At 57.7% G+C, this 22,636-nt stretch overlaps 3 protein-coding genes across 8 annotated transcripts in view; 1 reads left to right on the top strand and 2 right to left on the bottom strand.

Moving 5' to 3' along the window:
* On the bottom strand, window positions 1-11,615 carry SAXO5 (stabilizer of axonemal microtubules 5). The gene is made up of 9 exons (XM_036065959.2): window positions 11,334-11,615; window positions 4,137-4,716; window positions 2,633-2,739; window positions 2,446-2,546; window positions 2,105-2,217; window positions 1,885-1,994; window positions 1,340-1,544; window positions 721-806; window positions 1-228 (listed from the first exon to the last, which is right to left on the bottom strand). Exons 1-9 carry the CDS (start codon window positions 11,613-11,615, stop codon window positions 1-3), a joined length of 1,812 nt encoding a protein of 603 aa, XP_035921852.2.
* PEX11G (peroxisomal biogenesis factor 11 gamma) lies at window positions 11,613-18,366 on the top strand. Of its 3 annotated transcripts, none has more exons than XM_036065969.2 (5): window positions 11,613-11,694; window positions 13,025-13,213; window positions 15,248-15,426; window positions 17,235-17,297; window positions 17,740-18,366. In XM_036065969.2, exons 1-5 carry the CDS (start codon window positions 11,614-11,616, stop codon window positions 17,960-17,962), a joined length of 735 nt encoding a protein of 244 aa, XP_035921862.2. In that variant the 5' UTR covers window position 11,613; the 3' UTR covers window positions 17,963-18,366. The 3 variants fall into 3 exon arrangements, with proteins under 3 accessions (XP_035921862.2, XP_035921863.2, XP_077912176.1); XM_036065970.2 differs by lacking the exon at window positions 11,613-11,694 and adding an exon at window positions 11,703-11,853; XM_078056050.1 differs by lacking the exon at window positions 11,613-11,694 and adding an exon at window positions 11,904-12,023.
* A 1,568-nt stretch (window positions 18,367-19,934) lies between these two features.
* The window catches only part of ARHGEF18 (Rho/Rac guanine nucleotide exchange factor 18), a 78,692-nt gene continuing 75,990 nt past the window's right edge, over window positions 19,935-22,636 (bottom strand). For all 4 annotated transcript variants that reach the window (XM_078056003.1, XM_036065934.2, XM_036065933.2 and 1 more), the window contains 2 exons: window positions 22,163-22,288; window positions 19,935-22,071 (listed from right to left, as the gene is read on the bottom strand). In XM_078056003.1, the coding sequence (XP_077912129.1) occupies window positions 21,923-22,071; window positions 22,163-22,288 (275 nt within the window). In that variant the 3' untranslated portion in view covers window positions 19,935-21,922. The remainder of the gene's footprint in view (window positions 22,072-22,162; window positions 22,289-22,636) is intronic.

Below are 22,636 nucleotides of genomic sequence, written 5' to 3'. Positions count from 1 at the left end.
TTATTGCTGGCTAGGGCATGGGTAGGTGGGGGCCTGGGGGGCCCAAGGGTCTACCTTCCCAGCCCCACAGCCCCACTGGCGAGGGGAGCCCAGAGGCACATGGCTGTCCTCCAGATTGACCAATCTCAGCACTGCTGGGCCCTGGTACTTGGAGGGAAACTCATGCTCGTATTGGGTTGAGAAGAAGCGCTGTCCACCCAGCGGGGGCTCAATGTGGCCGTACTTACACTGTGGAGGCAGGGTGGTCAGCGTGGCAGGACAGCCTGGAGGCTGGCGGACCTACCTGGCCCACCCCATGGCCCCCATACGACCTGGGAGCAGCAAAGGCTGATGACTGGGCTCTGAGGAGGTGGGCAAAAGGTATCCCAGCTTGGGCTGACCCAGGAGCTGGAGAGAAACCGGTGACCCCTGGAATGACCCCAGGACTGTGGTGACCCAGGCAACTGTGAGCTAACCCTCAGCTGGGGGTATAACTGTGGCTGGTGATATAAAGGTGTCATTGAGCTGACCCTGACACTAACTACCCTGGAGGTGAGCTAGGGATGACCTTGAGGCTGGGGTGACATTAAGATGACCCTGTGCCTGGGGTCACCCTAGAGAGACCCTGAAAGGACTTGATACTAATTCTGGGCCTGAGGTGACGACATTATCATCCTGAGATAAAGCTACACTGATTTTGGGGGTTACCTCGTCAGGGAGGTACCCTTCCCCGTCCCTCACCCGCTGTAGCATGTCCTCAGTCACGGAGGCCGGAGCTGTTCTATGAGGCTTCAGCATCTTCTGGTTCATGGTTAAAAAATCTGTTTCTGGAGATTTGGGGTGGGGGTAGTCGAGCTGAGGGGCTGAGGGAGGAGAGGCATGGTCCCTGGGCAGGAACGTGCGAGATTAAGGATGGAGTAGGACTTCAGGGCGAAGCCCTCGCCCTCGCTGAAGTTGGAGCGAAGATGGATTAGGAGGCGGGGCGGAGGGAGGAGCCAGGGGCGTGGCAAGCGCAGACTAGTGAGGGGGCAGGCAGGGCGGGCTAGTCGGTGAGGGGGCGGAGCCAGAGTCTGACAGAGGAGCAGGGGTTAGAGTCGGGAGAGGGCAGATATGGAGAGGGGCGGGCCTACGGCCATGCAGGGGGCAGTGCCGTGGCGGAGACGGTGGTGGTGGTGGGGAGTCAAGTCCACGAAGGGGCGGGTTGTCCAGGGTCAGAGTTGGGATCTCGGTCACTGGGGTGGGATCTCGCTCTTCAGGAGGCGGAGCCAGAATCGGGCAGTGGGCGGGGCGAAACTGGCCGGGGCGGGGTTAGAGCTGAGGCGGGGAAGGGAGCCCTGCCCCTTCCCCCCAACCTGCTCACCGTCGGTGCCCCGGGGCAGGTTGCTACGCAGCAAGTGGAGACTGGGCGCTTTCTGCGGCTTCTCTGGCATCCCACGGGGGCAATAGTCCGTGCCCGTGGAGGTCTGGAAGAACTGTTCGAGCAGCGAGGAGTCCCCTAGACGCACGTGACTCTTCCATTTCTCGTAAGGCACGTGGCGGCTGGGTGGTTCGGTCACGGGCGGTGGCTGTAAGACCACATGGCCTCTGGGAAGCTCCCGTGTCCGGGATCTCCCAAAACCCGGGTGGGGACGAGAGGCGAGCGCTCTACGACCTCGGAGAGCTCACACCCTCTCTAGGCCCACGTTGCTGGTGCTGGGAGTAGGCACTGTATCTCATTTTGCAGACAGAGCCACCGAGGCTCCCAGTGGTTAAGGGACTTAACCCTCGATACCGCAGATAGACCCAGGAGATCCCCCACACGTCACACTCGCTCCCACCTCAAGGACTTTGCACTTGCTCTAGGTACTGCCTGGGAAACCCTTTCCCTGATGAGCCCCGGGGGAAGGTCTCCCCCTTCCGGCTGACCTGACCATGGAAGAAATGCATGGAGGTGGTGAGGCTGCCTGGACCAGGGCACCAGTTTCCTTCCAGGATGTGCGATGCTGGAGTCTGGTCATGGTGAAGGACAAAAGGCTCTGCCCCTGGCAGAGCAGAGGTTGAGCAGACCCGGGAGGCCCCTGTGGGAAGTTGGGGGGGGGGGCTTGGGGGAGGGGGGAGGGGTGGGCAGGGCCGGCAGTAGACTCACCTGGCTCTGGGGCATAGAAATGATCAGCTTTGGTGGTCCTGTCATGGAACAGGCCATCTCCAGGACGAATATTCACATAGTGGATGTGGGCTGCGGCCTGGGCCTTGTCATACCTGCAGATCAGGGGGGATTCGTCTGATCCGGGCCCTTGCAACTCCCAGGAAATGGGAGAGAGGCAGGCTTCCCAAAGGCCAAGCTGTGGGGTGCTAATGGTGGGAGAGCCTTGCTTGTAGGTGATGGAGGCTTCAAAGGCACAGTATTGGCTCCAGAGCCTTGGGTGGCACGCTCCACGAGTCGCTGAAAGCCTGTCACCCTGGTGGAAGGCCACCGTCCCTTTGTACCTGTCTGGGGGCAGACCCTGGGGCCTGTAGGCTTGCTTCTGCTCTGAACACATGGGCCCATGGCCAATCTTGAAGTCTCCCAGTTCCACGCTGGAGAAGGCCTGTGGGCGGACAGAGGTGGGAAGGACAACCCCACCCAGACCCTATCGCTGCCGTCCCCCACAGCACCAGCCCCACCTCGATTTACCCTCTTACACATCAAGGCCGGTGCGCTCGGCAGGGCCTGGAAGTGTCTCTGGTAGGAGGTCCCATCATCCTGTCTCCTGTGGTCCCACCTGAGGGGGTTGAGACCCCCTGAGGATGAGCAAGAACAGACAGAGAAGGGCACTGAGCCCCTGCAGCCTCAGGCCCCCTGGGATGCAAGTCCTCACCTGAAAAGGGGAGCTGGGCAGTCCTGACTAGCCTTGCCCGAGGGCTATGTGGAAAACACCAAAAAATAACACAAGGAATGATAACAAGAATAACTGCCAACTATTGAACCCAGCAACTAGGTTAAGTGCTTCGAACCTCATTTGCAGGGTTCATAATTCTCCCCACTTTACAGCCTTCCTGAGGCTCAGAGAGGCCAAATGACTTGCCAGAAGTCATGGAAATTCAAAACCAGAACAGAGTCAAGTCCAGATCTGACAATCCCTGAGTCCAGCGTGGAGGGACTCTGACTAGTGACATGCACCAGCGGGTCCCCTGGAGTCACAGAATCGGAATATCACACAAATGACAGCTACTCTTTTTTGAGCGCTCACTCGATGCAAGGTGCATCATACACTCTGGGCTCCTTTGGCTTCAGCAGCTCCTATGAAGTGGGGCGCTATTGTTGCACGGAGGAAAATCCAGGCTTGGAGAGGTCAACTTGCTCAGAGTCACATAACTACTATGGTGGCAGGGCTGGGGTGGCAACTTAGCAGATTTGTCTGATTCCAAACCACCATTCATGACTTCTACCCATGGCGCAGCCCCTTGAAAAAAATTCAGGAGCTATGCCATTCTGTGTTTATAGAAACTGAGGCTCAGGGAGGTTCCTGGTTTTCTCAGCCCGGCACTGTTGACATTTGGGGCTGGATAATTCTTTACCGGGGCGAGCTGTCCTGTGCATGGTAGGATGTTTAGCAGCATCCCTGGCCTCCCTTTATTCCCTGCTAGTAGCACCCCCTCCGTGGGTGATGACAACCAAAATGGTCTCCAGGGGCGCCAGGGTGGCTCAGTTGGTTAAGCAGCTGCCTTCGGCTCAGGTCATGAGCCTAGGGTCCTGGGATGGAGTCCCACATCGGGTTCCCTGCTCAGCAGGGAGTCTGCTTCTCCCTCTCCCTTTGCCCCTTCCCCCTGCTCATGCGCGCGCTCTCTCTATTTTATTTTTTTAAAAGATTTTATTTGACAGAGAGAGACAGCGAGAGAGGGAACACAAGCAGAGGGAGTTGGAGAAGGAGAAGCAGGTTTCCCATGGAGTCGGGAGCCCGATGCGGGGCTCGATCCCAGGACTCTGGGATCACGACCTGAGCGGAAGGCAGACGCTTAACGACTGAGCCACCCAGGCGCCCCTATCTCTCTTTAATAAATAAATAAAATCTTAAAAAAAAAAAAAAAAAAAGATCTCCTGACGTAGCCAAATGTCCCCTGGGGGAGGGCGCGGAATCCCCACCCGCCTGGAGAACCACGCGGTTGGCAAGTCGCGCGGGCCGCCCCGGCGCGCTCACCGAGGTGGCAGCAGGGCGCGCGGGACCGCGGGCACGGGTCGTGGGGCGGGTAAAACGCCTGGTAGGTGGTGGGCGGGATGCGCAGCTTGGCTCTGTCGCCAGGCGGCACCGAGTCGCGGTCGAAGATGAGCCGCGCGCCGCGGATCTGCTCGCTCGCGCGCGCCGGCGGCTCGGGCCAGCCGAAGTCGGCGCGCACGGTGGAGAGGCCGGTGCGGACGCGCGGGCCCGCGTGCACGCGCAAGTTGCTGGCCTGCACGCCGAGGGTGCGCTCCCGCGTCTCCGACCGCGCGGACGGCGACGGCCCCGGGGGCGCGTACGCGCAGTGCGTCTCCGACCCGAGCTCCGTGCCCGCCGAGCGCGTGTCCCGGGCGAAGAGGCACCCGCGGGGCGGCTCCTGGCGCTGCGGTGCGCGGGTGCCTCCCGGGTGCGCCCCGAAGTCCCGATGCGACGTGGATTGCATGGCGCCCACGTGCAGCCGCGGGTCGGGCCCCAGTGCAAAGTGCGAGGCCTTGAGGAAGTCCCGCCCGGACAGCGGGCACGGCAGCAGGGCGACCGCGACCATCGGGGGACAAGGCGCCACCTGTGAGGGGGCGGAGACACGGGAGTGAGCAAGCGCCGCCTGAGGACAATGCTGCCTTTTACTCCTTCCTGTGTTCCAGGCACGGGGCCCTCGGGGCTGGGGACATTGTGAAAAAACAGGCGCAGCCCTCGTGCCTGCCCCCAGGGAAAGTAGAGATATCATCATTCATTTGACGCTTACTGTGTGCCAGGCACTGTTCTAGGTTCTTGGAAGGGGGAACATCAGATAACAAAACAGACCAAGAGCCGTGCCCTTGTGGAGTTAATACTGGGGCGAGGAGGTGACAGACAATACTGAATAAATGTACTACTATCAGTTGCAGAGTTAGGAGAAGGAGCTAAGTGCTGTGGGTAAAACCATCACACAGGGAAGGAGGACGGGGGTGGGGGGGTGGGATGGAAGGGTTGCAGTTTTAAATAGGGTAGTGTCACTGAGATGACAAAGACCTGAAAAAGGTGGGAGGGGAGCTTTGGGGTACCTAGGGGAATAGCATCCCAGGCAGAAGGAACAGCAGGTGCCAAGGCCCCTCCCAGAGGGGGTCAGTACAGAGTGAGCACCAGGAAGGGCTGCAGAATGAACCACTGCTTTCTACAGTTTGTCTGATAGGAGCCCCCTCTCCTCACCCTCAGTCAGTGGTCAAGGCCATGGCTCTCCCCTCCAATGTCTGCTCAGTCCTGGCCACTGTCCCATCTCTGCCACACCCCTCCTCATGGGGCTTTCTGCCCTCTGCAGTTGTTCTCTTGGATCTCTTCCTATCCTCAAATTCTCTGAGGCTTAGAAACCTCTCACTCCACTTCCCTGATCTCCAGCGCCCGGCTGCCAGCACCCCAATTAGCTGACTGGGACTTTCTTGCCTTTGCTCAGAGCGGAGGAGTCTCGTCCCCCTCGTCCCAGCCGCTCAGAGACCAAGCCCCCCTGGAGCAGGCTCACCCCCGCCGCCCAGACCGCATCAGCTCACAGCTAGCTCATGTCGACCTCTTTAGAAAGCAGGCAGCAAGCATGATAACAAGACCACAGTTTGTCAGTGTCTATGTTTGCTTTTTTGATCATTTTGGCACTGAAAAGAGTTGAGAGTGGAGAAGTCTTCAAATAGTTGATGGAGAATCTGACAACTGAAGTTACTAGCTAGGTCACCTCGGAATAAGTAATTGGGCTCCTGTGAGCTTCAGCTTCCACATCAGGGATGAGGGTATCGTACTTACCTCAAGGGGTGGCATGGGGACTAATGAGTCTTAGAAGATGCACTTGGCAACCGGCCTGACCCTTGAGGCTCCCTCTGTCCCCAGTCTCCCAGAGGATGCTCACATGTTCCTTCCAAGGCTGCATCCCAGTGTGGTCCAGCTCTGCCCATTGTGACCAAAGAGCTTCCCCCAGACGGTGCTGTCACAATGGTCCCCCAGCAACTCTGAGGGCAGCTGGGAGGAAGATCAGGAGTGAGGCCAAAGGATCCTGCCTTCTGAGAGCTCAAGAGAGCTTGGCAAGTGACTTGACTTCTTTTTTTTTTTTTTTTTAATTTTATTTATTTATTTGACAGAGAGAGACACAGCAAGAGAGGGAACACAAGCAGGGGGAGTGGGAAAGGGAGAAGCAGGCTTCCCACGGAGCAGGGAGCCTGATGCGGGGCTCGATCCCAGGACCTGGGATCATGACCTGAGCCAAAGGCAGACGCTTAACGACTGAGCCACCCAGGCGCCCCAAGTGACTTGACTTCTTGAAGCCTCTGTTTTGTCATCTGGGAAATGGGGCTGAGGATGGTAACCACTTCAGAAAGCAGCAGTGAGGATTTGAGGCAATAGGCTGCTGGTATTCATTACTGTCATTTCCCAAAGTTTTCCTGCTGGTCTGCTTCCTAACGCTCCCCACACAGGATGAGCCAGCGTCTTTGGTCTTTGGGTCACTGCAATGCTTAATGTCATTCCAGGGCTCAGGGACCTCCAAGGTACCCTTAAGGACGTCAGTGCCCCCCCCAAGCCCAAAGACCATCAGGAACACATTTGTGGCTGAACAAATTCAAGCTTGTTACTTGTGACGGCGAGGGAGAGCACACTCCGTGGGACGCTGTGGGTGTGAGACAGGCTTGTCTTCACTCTGGCTTATCTTCTGTGCTTCCAGGGAGGTTCAAGCAAGTGGGTCTTTGCTTTGCATGCTCTTACTGGTGGGAAATCTGACTTTCCTTTTTGAGATGATCTGACATGAAAATAATACATAAAATAATATGAATGGGGGAAAGGGGGAGTCAGTCTTTCATGGGGACAGAGTTTAGGCTTGGGAAGATGAAAAGTTCTGGAGAAGGAGGGTGGGGATGGTTGCACAACAATGTGAATGTGCTTCCTGCCACTGAGCTGTGCATTTAAAAATAGTTATCATGGGGGCGCCTGGGTGGCTCAGTCGTTAAGCGTCTGCCTTTGGCTCAGGTCATGATCCCAGGGTCCTGGAATCGAGCCCCGCATCGGGCTCCCTGCTCCGCGGGAAGCCTGCTTCTCCCTTTCCCACTCCCCCTGCTTGTGTTCCCTCTCTCACTGTGTCTCTCTCTGTCAAATAAGTAAATAAAATCTTAAAAAAAATAAATAAAATAAAAATAGTTATCATGGTAAATTTTATGTTATGTATATTTTATCACAATAAATAACTTTTTATTTATTTATTTATTATTTTTTTCTTTTTTAAAGATTTCATTTATTTATTTGACAGGGAGAGACACAGCGAGAGAGGGAACACAGGCAGGGGGAGTGGGAGAGGGAGAAGCAGGCCCCCCATGGAGCAGGGAGCCCGACGTGGGGCTCGATCCCAGGACCCTGGGACCATGACCTCAGCCGAAGGCAGACGCTCAACCGACTGAGCCACCCAGGCGCCCAATAAATAACTTTTTAAATGGAAAAACAATTTCTTAAAAAAAGAAAGTGAACTAAAGATACAAGGGTCCCAGTTCATGACCCCAAATCAGCTACAAAATGGGTCCTTTTTCTCCCTTCCTTCCTTCCTTCCTTCCTTCTCTCTCTCACTCTCATTGAGCTATAATTGACACATAACATTGCCTGTGTTTGAGATGCACAACATATTGATTGGATACATTTATATTGCAATACAACTGTCATTGTAACATTAGCTAATACCTCTCCAGGACTTATTTAACTGAGTGGGTTTCTTCTCACTAAATTCAAGCAATGTTGTTTTGTCCACCGGGTTGAGGTCCCATCACTGGCTCCCCTGCCTGGAGCCTGGCTGAGGGCTTTGGCCCAGCCAGGTTGTTACAAATACACATTTCAGCCTAGTCCTTCTGCCTGCTGGGAAAAGAAGGACCCAGGAGGTGGATCCTGGATGCTGTCGGGAAGCAAAGGGGGAGAGGTAATTTTCTTATTGAGGGTCTTAGTTTTTATCAGAAAGTCTAAGGAATGAAGCAAGAGTAAAGCTGTCAGTGGTAAAAGGACTGCAACTCAGACTGTCCAGGAAAAGTGAATGTCTGGTTGCTGCTGTGGTTTGGACAATGCTCATGTTTTGCCTGCATTCAGACGTGATCATGGAGTGAGCTTGTTTTGTCTTGTTCCACCACGGTCACGGAGTGGCCTTGTCCATTGTTGGCATTCTGCAAAATTATTTATGTCCCGCAGAAGAACACCAGGGCTTAGCTGGGACCGCCAGGCCAGCTCCTAGCAACTACAAGGCCAGCTGTGAATGCCAGGCTATCTCCTGTCTCTCTCAAAGGTCAAGCTCAGCCCTAACCAGATGGTGGAAGACGCTGGGAGGGCTGGGCAGGGCTTGCAAGACTCACTGCTGTCTGCTTGGTGCCTGGCACAGGGCCTGGCTCTCAGCAGTCACTCAGAGAAATGCACTGTGTGATTACGAAGGTGTCAGGGACAGCATGGGCTCCAGGGAAGGGACCTAGCCACTCAGGCAGCAGCAAGGTCTACAGCCCCAGACCCTCTTCCCTCTGCAGGCCTTGGGCTTGGCATGGATTTTTTTTCTTCTGCAGTAACAGTGTCCCTAGTTGGGGGCTGGGGGCGCACAGGTGCCCAAGTCTTAAGCAAGGAGAGCTGTGGTCAGATGTGGGGGTTAAAGAGTCTCTTGACTCGGGCGCCTGGGTGGCTCAGTCGTTAAGCGTCTGCCTTCGGCTCAGGTCATGATCCCAGGGTCCTGGGATCGAGTCCCACATCGGGCTCCCCGCTCTGCGGGAAGCCTGCTTCTCCCTCTCCCACTCCCCCTGCTTGTGTTCCTGCTCTCGCTATGTCTCTCTCTGTCAAGAAAATAAATAAAATCTTTAAAAAAAAAAAAAAAAAAAAAAAAGAGTCTCTTGACTCCCCATCTGAGATGTTGTAGGGAGGCAGACTTGGGGGAGGCGGGGCTTGGGGTCCAGGGCTTGGAGAGAGGAGGGGGGCTGCCTATGAAAGGGGCTGTTGGCCAGGAGCAAGTGGATAGATTCAAGTGTCATTTTGGTGACTGGTGGGATGTGGGAGGGGCATGTGTGGAGAGAAAAAGGCGAGCCAGGTCTGTGACTGGCGGGGCAGCCCTGAGATGGGGACACAGGAGAGCAAGATGTTCTGGATGATGCTGGGACATGTTGAGTGTGGGGATGGGGTTGGGAGGATGCTCAGGGAAAGTGTCCAGGGGGCAGGTGGGAGGAGGAGTCAGGTCAGGATTAAAGAGGCATGAGGGAGAGGCCAATGATGAGGGGGCCAGGGAAGTCGTGGGAGTAGATGAGGTTTCCCAGGATCATGTGCATAGAGTGTGAGCACAGAGCTTTGGGCCGGGAGCTGAGCCCCGAAGGTTATGGCACTTATTGAGAACCTATTTTGTGCCAGGCTGTGGGGATATAGCTATGACCAAGACAGATCAAAGTCCTCCCATTCTGTTGAGAGACAAATAACTAGGCAGCTAGATAAAGAAGCGATATAGTTACGTTAGATAGTATTCCAAACTTAGGAGGAAAATAAGACAGCAAGAAATGTGGGTAGGAAGTGCCCAGGAGGGTGTGATGGGGAGGTCCAATGAGAAGATGATGTTCGAGTAAACATGAGGAGGACGTGAGGGAGGGGGCCATGTGGGAATCTGGAGGGAGAGCATTCCAGGCAGAGGGCACAACCAATGCAAAGGCCCTGGGGCAGGAGTGTACTGTAACTTCAAGGACAAGGAGGAAGGTAGTGTGGTTGGAAAGAAGGGAGCGAGGCAGGAAGAGTCCTGAAAGTTGAAATCAAGGGGCAATATTTTGCAAAAGGCAACCAGTCGACATCATGAGTCATTAGGGAAATACAAAACAAAGCTATAGTGAGATACCATGTCCCACCCAGCAGGATGGCCATAATAATAAGGCAATAATAATAGTAATGAAGCAAAATAAAAGTGTTGGCAAGAATGTGGAGAGTGTTGTGCATTGCTCCTGGGGATGTCAAGTGGTGCAGCCAACGTGGAAAACAGTCTGGTGGTTCCTTGAAAAGTCAAACATAGAGCCACCCTATGACCCAGCCATTCCACTCCTGGGTGTCTACCCAAAGGAAGTGAAGTTGAAGGCAAGGACTTGAACAGATACACACATGCCCACGTTCACAGCAACATTATTCACAGTCGCCAAAATTTGGAAACAACCCAATGGTCCATCAATGGCTGAATGGATAAACAAAATGTGGTAGATCCATACAAGGGACTATTACGCAGCCACAAAAGGAATGGAGTATAGATATAAGCTACAATGTGGATGAGCCAGACATAAATGGTCATATATCGCATTATTCCGCTTATATGAAATATCCAGAATGGGTAAGCCCACCAAGACAAAGCAGATGGTGGTTATGGGCTGGGGTAGGGAGGGGTAGATTAACTGCTTGCCAGAATTACAGGGTCTCCTCTGAGGGTGATGAAAATGTTTTGAAGCTTAAAAGGGATAGTGTTGTAAATGCCACTGCATTGTACATCTTAACACGGTGACTCTTATGTGAATGTTACCACAATTAAAAAAAAAAAGGGAACAGGTCATGTTAACTTTTTGAAAAATCTCATTTGACTTTTTGATGAGAGAATAACGCATGTTGCGCAAAATTCAAAAGCTACAAAATTATACCAGCTGATGGTTGCTAACTAAACTTACTGTAATCATGTCAGGGTGTCTGTGAGTCAAACCTTTATGCTGTGCACCTGAAACGGGTACAAAGGTGAACAATTTAATATCCTCTTCCCAGCCACAGTTAATTACCCTCTTCGGAGCAACTCCATTACCAGACCCTCGCCTATTCTAGAACGCATCTATGAGTTTCCTTAACTTTCTCAAAATGCCTTTTATGAATTTACAACAGCTGTACATGCTCACTGTAGACGAGCAGACAAGGCAGAAAGGGTGCAGCACAGAAATTAAAAAGAAAAATCCCTTCTTGGGGCGCCCGGGTGGCTCAGTCGTTAAAGCGTCTGCCTTCGGCTGGGGTCATGACCCCCCGGGGTCCTGGGATCGAGCCCCGCATCGGGTCGCTGCTCGGCGGGGAGCCTGCTTCTCCCTCTCCCACTCCCCCTGCTTGTGTTCCCTCTCTCGCTGTGTCTCTGTCAAACAAATAAATAAAATCTTAAAAAAAAAAAAAGAAAGAAAAATCCCTTCTTGAACCAGAGCAAACAGGTTGGTGCTTTCGCTTGGATATTACTTTTGTGGGTAGACGGTTAACTTGAAAAGACCAGCCGTCGCGGGGCAGAAGGCAGCGGGCTCCGAGGGCCGTCTGGGTGCACAGGCCCCGGGCGAGCGGGCACGCTGCGGCCACCAGCAGCAACCTGGGCAGCTCCCCGCAGTAGACAAAGGGCCCGGCCGGGGACAAAGGGTCGCGGCCGCGCCTGCGCAGAGCGTTCCCGGAGGGCGCGGCCTCGCGCCGTGCCCCCGCCCCCTGGCGCTGCGCGCCGACGTCACGGCGGCGCCACGGCGGAGTTGCCATGGCGGCGCTGAGCGGCCTGGCGGCGGCGCTGAGCGGCCTCGCGTCGGCGCTGGAGTCGTACAGGGGTCGGGACCGCCTGGTGAGGCTGGGGCGGAGCGCGGCCGGAGGTCCCGGAGCAGGGCTGGAGCTCAGTGACTGGAAACGGAGGCCGGAGCGGGGCGGGTCGCGCAGGATCCCCCCTCGCCGAGGCGCCCTCCCGGCTGGGCTCCGACCCTGTCCCCTGGCAGTGGACATACAGGTTGCTCCTGCTAACTCATCATGGTGGGGTATTTCCAGTACCAGCCAAATCCGCACGTTTGGACATTTGGGATCCGACCAGACCACTGAAGGTGGTCACTGGGTTGTCCCAGGCAGTCACATATGAGGACTCAGGGTGTTGCAGCGCTCCTTCTATGGCTGGACATTGAGGTTGCGACCGATTCCCCTATAACTGGGCACTTAGGTTGTTCCAGTTCACCCTGGCTGGACATTTACAGGCCAGCCAAATCCCTGTTTGAACATTTAGGATCTGACTAGGCCACTTGGTTGGTCCCTGGTTTGTCCCTAACAATCTCATATGGGGATTTAGGATTTTTAGGGCTCTCCCATATGGCTGGAAGGCCCTTGAAGGCAGATGCTCAGCTTGTTCCTATATAAGCTTTTCTCTCTTACAGGTAGGCATTTAGGTTGTACCAGGAAATGTACCAGTGGTGGGCAATTAGGTCCCATTCAAATCCCTTATGATTGGGCATTCGGGTTTTAATACATTCCCAAGCTGTACATTTAAAACGCAGAGTTTTGCTATTACAAAGTTTTGCTATTACAATTCTGAAAAGAAATAAGTGAAAATAACATAAAGCAACAGGAAAAAGCAATTTCTGGAAAGCAGATGAAATAAAGATGTAAGGGTGGTGAAGCTGACTCAGTTCCCTATGCCCCAAATCACCCATTGAGTGGATTCCTTCTCACTGAAGTAAGTCAAGCAGATTACCCTTGACTCACTGGGCTGAGGCCCGATCACCTCTCCACTCCTCAACCCAGCTACAGACATTGGTCCAGCTGGGTGGATGCAAATATACATGTCCGCCTCGTCCTCCTGTCTGCTGGGAAAAGGGGGACCCACGAGGTGCGAAATGGTTGCATTTTCTTGTCTCGGTCACATCTGTCTCCAAAGGGTGCGCCCCTCAGTGACACGAGCCAGCATTCCCTTAGAGTCCACAGTGACTTTGGGACAATAAGGTCACGTTTCTCCATTTGTCCCACCCGCAAGTATCTCTTTAAACTTTCAGCTTTTATTGGAAGTCTGTTGATCTAGTCTGCACAAACCCCCTCGCCCCCCAACTTGATCCCAGGGGACCCACGGCCACGTGGGGGCCGATCCAGCTCAGCCCAAGAGCAGGGCCCTGCTGACTGTTTCTGGTTTCCCGCAGATCCGAACGCTGGGGTACTGCTGCCAGTTGGTTGGCGGGGTCCTGGTGGAACGCTGTCCAGCCAGATCGGAAGTGGGGACACGCCTGCTGACCCTGTCCTCCCAACTCAGCCACTGTAGGACCGTCCTGCGACTCTTCGATGATGTGGCCATGTTTATCTACACGAAGCAGTATGGCCTGGGGGCAGAGGTAATGGGGTGTGTGGGGCCGCAGTCTCTGGGCAACCGATGTTTTATGGACTTGTCCAAAAGCAGCGATGTAGGCCGTTTCTTACTTTTAAAAATTTTGCTTGCTTTTGTGAGATGGTCAGATGTTCTCATTTGAATTTAAATGAAAAAATGGCTTAGACATTCACACATTCCAAAAGTCTCCCTCCTACCTGATCCCCTTGGTTCTCCTCCTCAGAGGCAGCTACTGTTGCCAGCTTTTTGCGATTCCTTCACGAGGTGTCCTGTCCGTGCGCAGGCAGATCACCCTGTTTACGTAATTACTTGTGCGCCTGGTACACCGTTTGGCACTTGCTTTTGTCTGTTAAACAGCACAGCTTGGAGGTCGCTCCCTATCAGTCCAAACAGAGCTCCTTCCTTCTTTGTGGCCTCACCGTACTCTGCTGTAGAGCTGGATGGTGATTTATGTAACTGATCCCCCGACGGTGGACATGTCGATTTTGCTGTTACAACAGGGGACATTTCCCCAGGGGATGGGCCCGGAAGCTTCCCTGGGCCTGCCTGGCCAAGTTATGCCCCTCCCTGGGCTGCCCCGCCCGTCCCCCCTACCCCTGTCCCCTCTCTGAGCCACTCCGCGTTCAGATGCACCCACCCTTGTTCCACTCCAGCGCCCAATGGCCCAGTCACCTCAATCTCAAGTGCTTTCTGGACCTTCCTCCTGTTTTGACGCCCATCTCCTCTCCTCGTCTTTGATTAGGGCACGCTTCCCATGCATCCTCAGAGGACCCCTCCCCGAACCAACATCTCTGCGTCCCTAGACAAGGGGCGGGGGTCCTCTGCACCTTGTATGTCCCTTGGCCAGAACAAGAACTCCTTTTGCTGGGTCCGGTGTTTAGGTGTCTGCACCCCTGTCCTGTGAGCATCTCCTCCTCCCCCAGTGTAGGGCCTTGGCCTTGCTGCTTCTCTGGAGACCCTAGTGGAAGGAGCACACTGGAGAGGGGGCAGGGAGGGCCCTGTTCTCGGGGGAGGACTGAAATACGCCAAACACACCAGAGGGTCCCAGGCGGGATGGGGGAGCTGGAGCGGGGTTCAGACCTAGAGGGAGGCAGGATCCCAGCTGGCTACTAGGAAGGAAGGGGGCTCCGGAGGGGAGGTTGAGGGGTATGGCAGGCAGTGAGGATGAGGAGGCTGAAGGCAGGAAGTGAAGGACACACGGGGGACCCCCCCACAGCTTGGAGGCCTCCAAGGGGCGGAGTCCTGAGGGGTGGGGCCCAAGAATGAGGCATGGGCACCAGGCTTGAGCCTCCCCTGGCCCTGCCTCACTGGGTACAGGCCGTGGCTTGGAACTTGGTGGAACTTGGTCGAGGGCTTGGGTTCTGCTATTCGAAGGTCCAAGGCCTGTCCTTGTATGAGGAGGGCAGGTGGCAGCTTCCCCTAAGTACCTCAGTTTGCCTGTTTGTGGAGCTCGTGACCCTTCTGGTTTGGAGTGATGACCCAAGCCTTGCAGCCTGGTGCCCACTTACTGTCCACACTGAGCGTGTTCAGTACCACCCTGCCCTGTCGGGTCGGGGTGCTCTGCAGGGCTCCCCCCCACCACTGCTCTCCTAGAGCCCGGTGCCAGGGAGCCTGGCCTGGAGACCTGTGCGCAGGACCCAGAAGGCTGCAGGTGGGAAGGCCCTGATGCAGGGCATCCTCAGTTGTCCTACTTGGGAGTCATCCGGGAACTTAAAAGATATTCCTGGTGCCAGGGCCTACGCTGGACCTAGTGAGGCAGAATCCCTGGGGCTGGGGCTGGGGTTTTGAAGCTCTCCAGGGGATCCCCTGTGCAGCTAAGTTGACAGCTTCTGCTCCACGGGGGGGGGGGGGGGGGGGGTGATGGCCACACTGCTGAGAAGTGGAAATCGGGCCTTTCTTCCTTTGCAGTGGCCCGCCATGGGCCAGCCTGCTGGGCCTGGATGTTGCCCCGTGACTGCCATCTGGCTTGGTCTGGGTCCCTAAGATGGGCCTGGGTAGGTCTGACCCCGGGCCCACGCCCCCCTCTCTCCTGGTCCTGCAGGAGGACGACATCTTTGTCCGTTGCGTGTCGGTCCTCGGCAACCTGGCCGACCAGCTCTACTACCCCTGTGAGCACATCGCCTGGGCTGCTGATGCCCAGATCCTCCGCGTGGACTCTGCCCGGTGGTGGACACTGAGCACAGCCTTCTGGGGCCTCTCCCTGCTCCTGGGCATTGCCAGGTACGTAGCCTTAATGCCCGCCAGCAGGCCGTAAGGGGCTCCTCCTAGACCCGCAGCTCTACCAGACTCCTCCAAACCCAGTGGCTTGAAACGGCACACGCCGACTGTCTCACGGCTCTGGAGGTCCGAAGTCCAGTGTGGACTCACTGCGCTAAAACTCCAGGTGGGGGCAGGGCTCGCGGGGGGAGAAGCCATTCCTGCCTTATCCGGCTTCTAGAGACCACTGCAGTCCTTGGCCCGTGGTCCCTCCCCTCTGTCTTCAGAGCACAGCCCATTTCCCTGGGCACATCTCCGACTCCGACCCTGCTGCCTCCCCCTCATGAGGGCCCCGTGAGGACCCCACGTCCTCCCCCATCTCAAGACCCTTACCTCAGTCCCATCGGCAAAGTCCTTTGTGCCACGTAAGGGCTCACAGGGCCTGGGGATGAGGACGTGGACATCTCTGGAGGTCATGATGGTGCCCACTGGCCCCAGGAAGCAGAAAGAACTCCAGGCTGGGGACCGAAGTAGCTGGAGGGGGATGCCTTTCCCCGGGTCTCTGCGTGTGTGTGTGGTCGTCGGCAAATGTCCCCAGAGAGAACAGGAGTTTCCTGACTGGCTGTGTGCTTCTGAAACCCATACTCTTTCTAGAACTTTCAAATAATGGTTTCCTGCCAAACATTTCCCTCTGTAAATGCGCTGAGCGTGTTTGTTCCGAGCACACTCTACCGACTAGGCCGGCTAGGCGCCCCGGTTCCATTACTTTTTTAAAATAGACTTTTATTTTTAGAGTTTTAGCTTCACAGCACAATTGAACCAAAAGTAAAGAGAGTTTCCATAGATTCCCCACCCGCCCCACAGCCCCTCCGTTATCAAACTCCCCCAGCAGTCGATGAATCCACGTCGACAAGTCACGGGCACCCCAAGTCCGTGGTTTTCATCAGGATTCACTCTGTGTTGCACGTCCTGGGGGCTTGGACAGGTGTGTAATGAGTCATTCCCACTGTTACAGCATCATAGAGTGGTGGCATTGTCCTCAAATCGTCTGTGCTCTGCCTGTTCATTTTTTTTTATTTTTTATTTTTTTATTTTTTTTTAAAGATTTTATTTATTTATTTGACAGACAGAGAGACAGCAAGAGAGGAACACAAGCAGGGGGAGTGGGAGAGGGAGAAGCAGGCTTCCCGCCGAGCAGGGAGCCCGATGCGGGGCTCGATCCCAGGACCCTGGGATCACGACCCGAGCCGAAGGCAGATGCTTAACGACTGAGCCACCCAGGCGCCCCTCTGCCTGTTCATTTTTAGAGCTTATACTTTTTCCATCATGTCTCTCTATTTGGTGTGAGCAAGCGTGAGGGTCCCGACCTGGTGTCCGTAGAACCCCAAGATACCTGAGAGTCACCAGGGAGTTTGCTGAAATGCAGATGCCCAGATGCCAACAGGCTTGGATTCTGCTAGTCTGGGGACCCGGGGCGCAGGAACCGGCATGTTGCCCCGGTCTTCCAGGTGGTCTGACCCACTTACCTCACTGCAGGTGCTGACTTGTGTCCCCATGCTCTCCGGGGACAGGCCACCTGGCCAGGGACACATGCCTGGCTCCAGCATCGGAAGCACTAGATGCTTCCAGATCTTGTGTGGACAGTGCAGGCAGGTCAGGGTCCGAATTAGGAGTCCCCAGGAGCTTCCGAGGCCCAGGCCGGTCTGGCGCTCTGGGAGGGCGCAGGGCGCTGGAGTTACCTGTGGCCGTCGGGGGGGGCGACAGCCTCCCCTTGGGCTGGCGATGGGGAGCTAACCCCTGCGCCCCCACCCTGCTTCGCTTGCCTGCTGCAGGTCCTTGAGGATGGTCCTGACGCTGAGGCGGAGGCTGAGGGGCCCCGCGGTGGCCTTCACCAGGTACGACCCCAGGGCTTTGCCCGGGAGAAAGGCTGACTTCCTCCCGCAAGCTGGGGACGCTGCTGGGTTTCCCTAGCCGGGGAGGTGCTGTGAGCTGCCACGTTTCCAGCCTCGCGCCTGTGCGGGCCTGCGCGGGGGCCTTACAGCAGCTCCGGGGGCTGGCTCAGATGGGGAAACCGAGGCTGGCTTGAGGCCCCGACTGCCCCCCCACCCCCGCGGCTCCCTGCCTGTCTCCAGGGCCCAGAGGACTGAGGTGTGGGTTTGAGACTTCCCACACCCGTCTGTGCCCTGTTCATGCCGTGGGCTCCCTCGGGGGGGGGGTGTGACAGGGACACAGCCCCACCAGTTCTCCTCACTCGCTCTGCTGTCACCTCTTCCTGCCCGTTGGGGTGAGCCTGGGTGTGCCTGGGTCTTCCCCAGCGGCTTCTCTTTGCTCCCACAGCCGGCTGCCCCGGAGCAAGAGGAGGGCCATGGAGGCCCAGGTCCGGTCGGAGGTGCTGACCCTCCTGAGCAACGTGGCCGATCTGGCCAACGCCGTGCACTGGCTGCCCCCGGGTGTCCTGTGGGCCGGCCGCTTCCCCCCGTGGCTCGTGGGCCTCCTCGGGACCATCTCCTCCCTCCTCAGCATGTACCAGGCTGGCCGGGCCGAGGCCACCACCCCGTGACGTGGCCAGGGAGGTGTGGGTGCAGCCGGAACCCCACCGGAGGGCCCCTTCCCACAAAGCAGAAATCACTCGGGCGGGGGCTGGGTCTGTAATTGAGCGACTCAATGCCAGGTGTAGGGACGTGTAACCCAGAGAACGCACGGGGCCGCCTCGGGCACGGGCCCACGGTGGGCCAGGATGTGGGCAGGGGTGCAGCCCCCCGGGGCCGAGGGCCAGGGCCTTTCCAACTAGGCCAGGGCTCCGTGGGGGGGCTCCTCTCAGGGCCAGAGTAGGGGTCGCCGGGCCTCACGTGCAGAGAAGGCTGCATTCCAGTAAAGGCGAGCGGGGGAGCCAGGACGGCGTGTGCCACGCGGGCCTCAGGAAAGTCGAGATGGTGATCGATTAAATAGGGTGTTGGTGCCGGGCCCAGTGTGAGAGCTTATTTCTAAATCACTGGCCCCCGGCCCCTCTCACCTGCAGGCCTTCCCGCTCACACGCCCTGCTCCTTCCCGGCAGGGGCGGCCCCGTGCATTTTGAGGGGGGTGTGGGTGCTGCCTGGGAACCACACCTCCCCAGCTCGCCTTCTGGAACGTGCTGGCCCCGAGCAGCCTTCAGCCAAGGCGAGCAGCTCTCCGTGCCTCCGTCTCGGGCACAGGGGCCACGTCTGTGTCTTGTACCCCCGGGTAGCTCCAGGGTGCTTGCTGTGGCCGAAGCCTTTCACACTCCGCCACAGCTTGGGCCCGGGGCTGGTCTGAGTGTCTTACGGGCTCCAGGCTGCGCCCGGGCTCGTCTCCCACGTCATGGGGATCATGGCGGGATGGGATGTCTCAGGCTGCCCCGTGAGAGGCCCCGTGTGTGTGGCCTCGGATCCCCCACCTCTGGGTCCTAGCCGGAAAGCGGAGGGCATCAGGCTGTCCCTTACATCCCGCAAGCACTGGAAAGAGCCAACAAAAACGGCAGTTTGCAGCCCCCGAGGCTTCATGTGACACCCCCCCCCCGCCTCTTGTCCCACAGGGAAGCTATGTGGTGGGAAAAGCTGGGATGCAGGGCCCCTCAGGGTTAACACGGGGTGCAGAAGACCCCCCACCTGGCCCTGGCTGGAGCACCCTGCCCCACTCATCCCTCTGGACGAGGGGAGGGGGCCAGGCTGGGTCAGCCTCCCCCTCCCCTCTTGCAAAGGGGGGACGTGCTCCCCTTGGCCCTTAGCAGAGGCCCCCTTCCCAGCACTCAGGGCACCAGGGGGGCTGGGGTGGGGGTCACAGCAGTACCTGCTTACCTGCCTGGACACTCGGAGCACTGTGCTTGTGGGGAAGCCACAGGAACACCTGCATACGTAACCTGTCCGGTCACAGGTCCCCCGGCAGGCTGGTGTCCCTGTGGGCCTGGGCGGAGCCAGATGCCAGGGCTGGGGCTGTGCTGGGACACACCGCTGGGCGGACGAGAAGCCCCACCTGTGGCATGGCCACACCCCCTGCCCGGTGCCCTTCCCCGCCTGGCAACTTCAGCCTCTTAGGTGGGACAGAGCCAGCCAGTTCCTGGGAGCGGGGCCCGAAAGCGTTCTCCCAGCACCCAGGCAGCACCTGCTGTAGCAAACTCCGCTCCTTTGGGGAGCAGGGAGGCAGATGGGCCTTGGGGATGGCCCTACTCGGGGCAATGGCTCCTTGTCTAGGAGGCTGGCATCCCAAGAGCACGGGGACAGGCCTAAACGGAAGGGCACCCCGCCAGAGCGGAGAGGACTTGGCCGCATCCCCACACCTCAGCCTCGTCTGGAGGGCTGCTTCTCCCGGGGGCCCCCAGGCATCCCCACCGCCTCGGACTCCGAATGTCTGCATGCGGTCATCGTCTGGAGCTTCCTGAGGGGAGTGTGTGGGGCCCTGGGCATGGGCGGGAGGGGCGCCCCGCCCGGTGACGTGAGCCACCCTTAGAGCACTGACGTTTGGGCCGAGGATCCTAAAACAAAACCTCAAACCCCCAAACGAACACTCCTGTCGGCTCATCTTCGATACTTTTATTGCTGGAATCAGGTCTTAAGTTCTAAGGTGGTTCTGAAAGACCCCACGGTGAGGAAATGTTGCAATCATCGTAAAAATAATTGTCGGTTGGACTAAGATTATGGTCACAATTAACGAAGACGTGCACAGGTTCCACGGAAATAAGAGGATCTGCTCAACCACCAACCGTACAAATAAAATCGGGCTCTCCGGGAGTGACCTTGTCCGGATGAGAGACGGACCCACGATGACGCTGCCCCGCTGTGTGGCCCCGCGGTGCGACACCCCAGTTCCCTGCCACATGGCCGAGTGGTGGTTCCTTGGACTTGTCACCGGCTGAGGAATCGTGGCGTCTCGGAGGGTCAGACCAGAGACGGCGGACAGGGGCGCGTGGCGGTGGAATCACCCAGCACGAGGGCCCAGAGATGTTCGCTTCACAACAGGACAGGAACTTAAAGTCAACTTTGCTAAAGTGCTCGGAGACGTCTCAGTACGAAAACGCAAACACTGATCACAGACATGGCACAAAGGAGCTCGGACGCATCGCAGGACCGAGGGAGGACGCTTCTCCCGGCTCCCCAAGGATGCGCGGATGCTGCAGGCCCCAAGCACGAAGTGGAGGCCGGGGGAGAGAGAGGAGCAGGCAGAGGTTCTCAGAGGGGCCGGGCTCGGCACACCACTCACTGTGCCTGGGAGACGTTCGGAACTGGTCAGCTGGGGCCCCAGTCCTCCCACCAGTGCTTTGGGAGGGACGGGGCTCTGGGTTCAGTGGGGGAGTCCGGGGACCAAAGGCCGGAGTATCCCCATTCCCCCACCCTGCACCCAGGCTTGAGTTCCTCCACAGCTGAAGTGTGCATCTGACCCACTGGCCAGCCCCAGGGCGCTCCTGGACATCCAGCGCGATCCCCAGCATCTAGAGCTGTGCAGCGGGATGGGTGGCCCTTGTCCTCCAGGGGAGCTGACAACAGGCTAGCTCAGCTCACTGGACACGAGGCACCTGGAGGCCCCTGCCCATCTGAGGTCTCCAGGCCCTAGGTGACCCCTCTAGCATTTCGCCCTCGTCCACGAGGACGTGGCGGCCCCACCGCTCCATTCCTTGTACCAGCACCTGCCCGAGGGTGAGGGACACCTGCCCTGGGGCCTTCCTCCCTGCAGCCGCAGGAAATCCCGCCCATCTCATGGGGGCTGGGACCCTCGGGCGAGCTGCCCTGGCTAACGCTCTCGATTGGGCTTCTCCGGACAGGCTGAGCGCTCGGAGAACGGCTGGGGCCCTCGAACCCCACAGAAGCCACCACGCTGAGGTGCCTTTGGAAAGCACCAAGTTTGGCAACAGCAGGTTTTAAAAACCTCTGTCAAATTAAAGTGAGTTATGGTCCGTCCCTTTCAGAACCTACAGAACCTGTCACCTGTGCCACTGGCCGTCCTCTTCATACGCCCTGCCCTGTGGCCTTCTGTCCCCGGCTGGGCTGTGTCCCCCCCCCCAGTCTGCACTCACGCCCTGGCCTTGAGGTTCACCACGAACACAGGTAGGTCTCTGCTTTGGAAGCGGATCCTGCGGACGCCACCCAGCCCCAGGGCCAGCCCCTGCTGCTCAGCCTGGGGTCCGGCCTGTCCTCAGGCATCTTGCGGAGCCACCACTGTCTGTCACTACCTTGGAAAAATGGCGTGGAGTCGCTTGCTCTCCCTCCCCAGCGGGTGCTACGACTGCACACGGCTCCTTGGGTTAGCTCTGGTTCAACCTTCGATTAAAAACTTTCCTTTTTGTGTTAAAAAAAAAAAAAGGTTTAGAAAGTTACCCAGGCACCACTGCTAATCCTACAGGAAGAGGCTCGAGGCGACGGGCCAGCCCTGGCCCTGACCCTGACCCTGACCCCGACCCCGGCCCCAGCCAGCAGCCGTTGGTGGTGCTTTGCTCGGGGAGAGGAGAGGGACTGGGCCGTTCCCTGGAGAGCAGGACAGGGAGGGGTCTGCACCCCGAGCCACACCCCCTCTAGAAGAAGATGACGTCTTCCTTGCTGCTGTCTTCCTTGCCGCCCGGTGTGGTGGGCAGTGGCAAGGGGGAGGGGGGCACGGGGGCACCCCCGGGCTTGAGGGAGAAGCACTCGGGGGGGACGTCAGCCGGGGCCGGGCAGCAGGGGTCTGGAAGAGAGGGAGAGTGCTGGTTGTCAGCAGCCGCCAGGCACCGCGGTGGTCCTGCTGTCCCGGTGGGGCGGGGGGGCGCTGGGCTCACCCGTGGGGGACACGGAGCTGTGGCTGCTGAGCAGGACGGGGCTCAGCGAGCGGCGGTTCCGGGCGCTGTTCTCGTCCTTGCCCACGAGCTTGCTGAGGAGCAGCTGCTGCTTCAGGTCGAAGGAGGCTGAGGGAGGGAGGGCACAGCCTGGGCTGTCTGGCCTTGCTCCGGGCACAGGAGCAGCCCCCCGTTTGGGCCGGGGACACACCCACCAGACATTCAGCCCCAGAGACAGTGACACCTGACTCGAGGGCCCTTGGAGTAACTCAGCCTCTGGACGAGAGAGCGACCCCCTGGCCCCGGAGCCCAGCAGTCCTGGCACACAGGCCCTGTTCCTCAGGGAACATTCCAGAGCTGGCTCCCCTCGGCCAGAGCCTGCATGCCGGCAGCACCCGCGGGAGTCCCTGGGCTTCCTCTACCGGAGGCAGGACCTCTCACTGCAGGGTGCGCTATGCAAGGGCCTCAGTGCCCCTC

This window comes from Halichoerus grypus, chromosome 1 (assembly GCF_964656455.1).
Source record: "Halichoerus grypus chromosome 1, mHalGry1.hap1.1, whole genome shotgun sequence".
Lineage (NCBI taxonomy): Eukaryota > Metazoa > Chordata > Mammalia > Carnivora > Phocidae > Halichoerus > Halichoerus grypus.
The sequence above is the reverse complement of the archived record's forward strand: the minus strand, read 5'-3'. Positions and strand labels throughout refer to the sequence as shown.

What these genes read in the sequence shown, in the direction of transcription:
- PEX11G (XM_036065969.2), top strand. Translation starts at nt 11,614, where the DNA reads ATGGCGGCGCTGAGCGGCCTGGCGGCGGCGCTGAGCGGCCTCGCGTCG. An exon ending in CTGCTCCTGGGCATTGCCAG is followed by an intron (nt 15,427 to 17,234) that starts GTACGTAGCCTT and finishes TGCCTGCTGCAG; the next exon opens with GTCCTTGAGGATGGTCCTGA. An exon ending in CCCGCGGTGGCCTTCACCAG is followed by an intron (nt 17,298 to 17,739) that starts GTACGACCCCAG and finishes TTGCTCCCACAG; the next exon opens with CCGGCTGCCCCGGAGCAAGA.
- SAXO5 (XM_036065959.2), bottom strand. Translation starts at nt 11,615, where the DNA reads ATGGCAACTCCGCCGTGGCGCCGCCGTGACGTCGGCGCGCAGCGCCAG. An exon ending in CGGCCTTGATGTGTAAGAGG is followed by an intron (nt 2,547 to 2,632) that starts GTAAATCGAGGT and finishes GTCCGCCCACAG; the next exon opens with GCCTTCTCCAGCGTGGAACT. An exon ending in TGCATTTCTTCCATGGTCAG is followed by an intron (nt 1,545 to 1,884) that starts GTCAGCCGGAAG and finishes GTGGTCTTACAG; the next exon opens with CCACCGCCCGTGACCGAACC.